The following is a 3407-nucleotide window of genomic DNA, read 5'->3' as shown; positions in this document are numbered from 1 at the left end:
AGTTAGGTTCATTTCAGTGTTTGCATAACCAAGTGTTGAGTTTACAATGACATTCATACATGGATATGTCTGATCACTTGTTTATACTAAATTCCGCAATCAAATCATTGTTGCTTAGATTTGTAGTTTTTGCACCTAATGGTTATCAAACTTCGGCCTTAGGTCAAACAAGAACAAACGAAAACAATATGTAACTTTACATATACACGAGGTTTCCGGCGCCTTTAAGCAAAAGTCAAATCTCATAATACCACAAACAATCACAATTCCCAGGTCTGACCTACGGCGTCGAGGAGGAGGAGAGCAGGACCCATCACAAGGGGGACTCCATCAAGGGGAAACCTGGAGGCTCCCCAACCACGTGCTCCACATCCTCGTCCTTCGTTCCACACAGCTCCACTTCTTCCGCCTCCCGCCGTTCTTCCACGGACGATGACTTTATCCTCGTCTCCGCTCCTGACCATCCTGCGTGAGACGAGCATCCTCAGGAGGTCACTTCGGGAGTCAAAAGAGGTCCTGGGAGCTGGTGCCAGGCGAGCAGACGTTGGTCGGAAGGACACGCGGGTACGATTACCTTTCGTAGCGGTGCAGTGTGATGGAAAGATTGTCCACTAGATGGCATTGGATTCTGTGGTCTTACTGCGAGTGGTTTATTTAGTTATGGCTACTGGTTTAGAGACATTTTATAGCTTTACTGGAAAAAAAAATATTCGTTTTCTACCCACTCCTGTGTTAAGCCGTTGCTTCAACCTAACTCAACACGTGCATGTAGTATTTTCTCAACAATTTTGAATTTCTTGTTTTCAGTAGCTTTATTCTATAGACCAGGGTTCGTTCGTCGTCCTATTGGATAAGACTGCTTCTTGCCTTTCTGATGTTATTATTATTAGCTATCTTGTTCATTTTCTCTGTATCGCTACCTTCCCTTCTTCTTCGTAACATATTTATTCCAAAATAATAGTCAATATGTCTAAAAAGGTTCTCCTAATTTATCCATAAAGGCATTATCCTTGTCACGTAGCTTATAATACTCTCTCCCCTAGGATATCGTACTCTAACTAAAGTTAATATCCAACAGCTTCCACATCCTTATGTGATATCATCCATGTTATGCTTTATCATCACCCCTTCAAACCACTGTTCACGTCTCTCTTTCAACTCGTAACAAGCTATTCTCTTGTTATCTAAACAACACTTAAAATGTACATTCTTCTGCACAAGTTAACAGAACCCTTCTCTTCACAATCAAGTTTCCTCGAACCTTGTTGATTTACATGCAGACCGCTTCCAAGTATTAATCTAAGGTTTTCTAATTCCTACAACAAGTGCCCTTAATAATACTGTATAGTGTATTTCAACCTCGCACTTTCCCCAACTCTTTCACACTGTATCTACCTAAACCCTTCTAAGCCAGGATTGTTCTGATGCACACGCAATGACAATATGCTACGTTGCGATTGTCACAATATCAGCCCTGGCATATCCAAACAAACACAATACACAAAATGGGAGTTTTTAAGGCATTGTATCAGCACAGTAGAGTATTTTGGCATATATATAAGCCATATCATTGTATGCCCAAGGTCTATAAGTACAGACCTTGGTGATGGCAGACCTAAAAAGTACAGAGAGAAATCTAACATTCGGAGTAACATTTACCACACACTGACTCCCTCTTTCCGTCCACATTTACAAAAAACAGCCTCAACACCTCTCCCCTGTCTCTCATCACACACTGGCATACCTTGCTTTTATTTCAGCGTCTTAAAAAAACGGCAAAAGATTCAGAAAGTCTTGAGAACTGAATGAGTTTGTGGATTAAACATCCCAGATGTTTTTAAGGATATTAACGTGAAGATCATTCTGTGTTTTTTTAGCCCGCTGTAAGGAAACTGGAACAGGCTTATAGTGATCGTAATGTATTGGGTCCTCCCATAGTACCACGCTCACTCTATTGCTGTGAAGAACATTTGATCACTTCATATGTATGAACCAATTGCATAAACTGACTTTTTCATAAGAAAATTTATCTGGTACAATTTATCGGATATGACAGTGATGATAATCATGAACAATCGCGTTATTTTGTGAAAGTGAAATTGGAAATGAGATGTAAATGTGTATATTTGTGTGCTAGTGCATTCGAATGTGAGAACAAAGGCCATCATAGAAAAAAAAACCTGCGTCTCTTTCATCCATGATTAAATATACTGTGATTTTTGAGTGCCCATGACATTTCTCCAGTATGGGAATAAATCATCAGTAATTCTGAACTGCATATTGTTCCCATGAAATCTTCCAGTATCTTACAGATCTTTGTACTGAAAACTACCGTGGAAACACAATACGGTGTCTGTATGTTGTTTGAAACAATAGATTTTGCATTTGAAATTCAGTACAAATGAATTCATCAATATTTCTGCCGCAAGAAGTGAACTGAAAGTGTTTTTGTTTGTAAGCATTGCATTATTCTTCCATAGAAAAAAAAATCATGCTGATTAGCTCAAGTAGAATATTGAGATTAGGCTTATTTAGACGAACAAGTAAAGCAAACAACGGAGTAAAATTATATAAATTATTAAGCTGTTAACCCAACCATATGTTTTATATACACAGTGTTTCTTATATTCTAGTGCTATGTATGAATATAGTAACTTAAAATTTGTAATAAATAGATATCTATTGGTGAGTATATGAAGCATACATATATAACGCACAATCCTCTCGCAATTATAAGTGAGTGAATAAACAATGCTTTGAATACGAGATGGAAGCAATTCAAAATATTTATGTAAAAAAAATCAGACTCAAAGTAACTTAATTTTTTATACATCAAACATTTCGTATATGATGAATTGATCGCAACCTGGTGCAATGTTTTTTTTCTGGTCATAAAGGATGTGTGTTAACATTGATTTAGGCATCACAAGTAGTGCCTTTTTGTAAGACTTGTGTACATTAATCACAAGTATTTGTTGTGTCTGTTCTGTATGTTGGTTGTGCCGAAAGAAGCAACCTGATTCTGTGAAATAATACAAAGGTATTACAACATCCAGTGACCGTAAATGGTTGCAACCCAAGCACAACCATAGATAGATAATCAACAGTTATCAATCAGGGAGTATGTTGGCTGTTGGATAATTGTGTCATGCGCATCATTCACGTAGAATTATCACTCATAGTAACCCATGTGTCGCATCTAATCCACACCTCAATATTATTTGCTACGTATGTGTTTGCGTATATATAATTTGTCATTACATGTCATTCATGTAAGCGTGTATCAACTTAGAGGTTAACTAAAGTGTGTGATAAGCCTACTGTGTTATAAATGGCAATCGGTAAGTGTGAAAATACGGGAGGGTCCTTCAGATGCCAAAGGCCCCTTTGATTGGTAATTCCAAAAG

General features: G+C 37.7%; 1 protein-coding gene across 1 annotated transcript in view; it reads left to right on the top strand.

Annotated features, from left to right (window-relative positions):
• Positions 1-3401, top strand: part of LOC119593124 (transmembrane protein 64-like) — a gene marked incomplete in the record, with an annotated part of 46170 nt that extends 42769 nt beyond the window's left edge. Inside the window, 1 exon segment of the mRNA XM_037942090.1 lies at positions 274-3401. Within this exon segment, the coding sequence (XP_037798018.1) occupies positions 274-473 (200 nt within the window).
• Between the last annotated feature and the right edge of the window lie 6 nt (positions 3402-3407).

Source organism: Penaeus monodon, chromosome 31, assembly GCF_015228065.2.
Source record: "Penaeus monodon isolate SGIC_2016 chromosome 31, NSTDA_Pmon_1, whole genome shotgun sequence".
Classification (NCBI taxonomy): Eukaryota; Metazoa; Arthropoda; class Malacostraca; order Decapoda; family Penaeidae; genus Penaeus; species Penaeus monodon.
The sequence above is the reverse complement of the archived record's forward strand: the minus strand, read 5'-3'. Positions and strand labels throughout refer to the sequence as shown.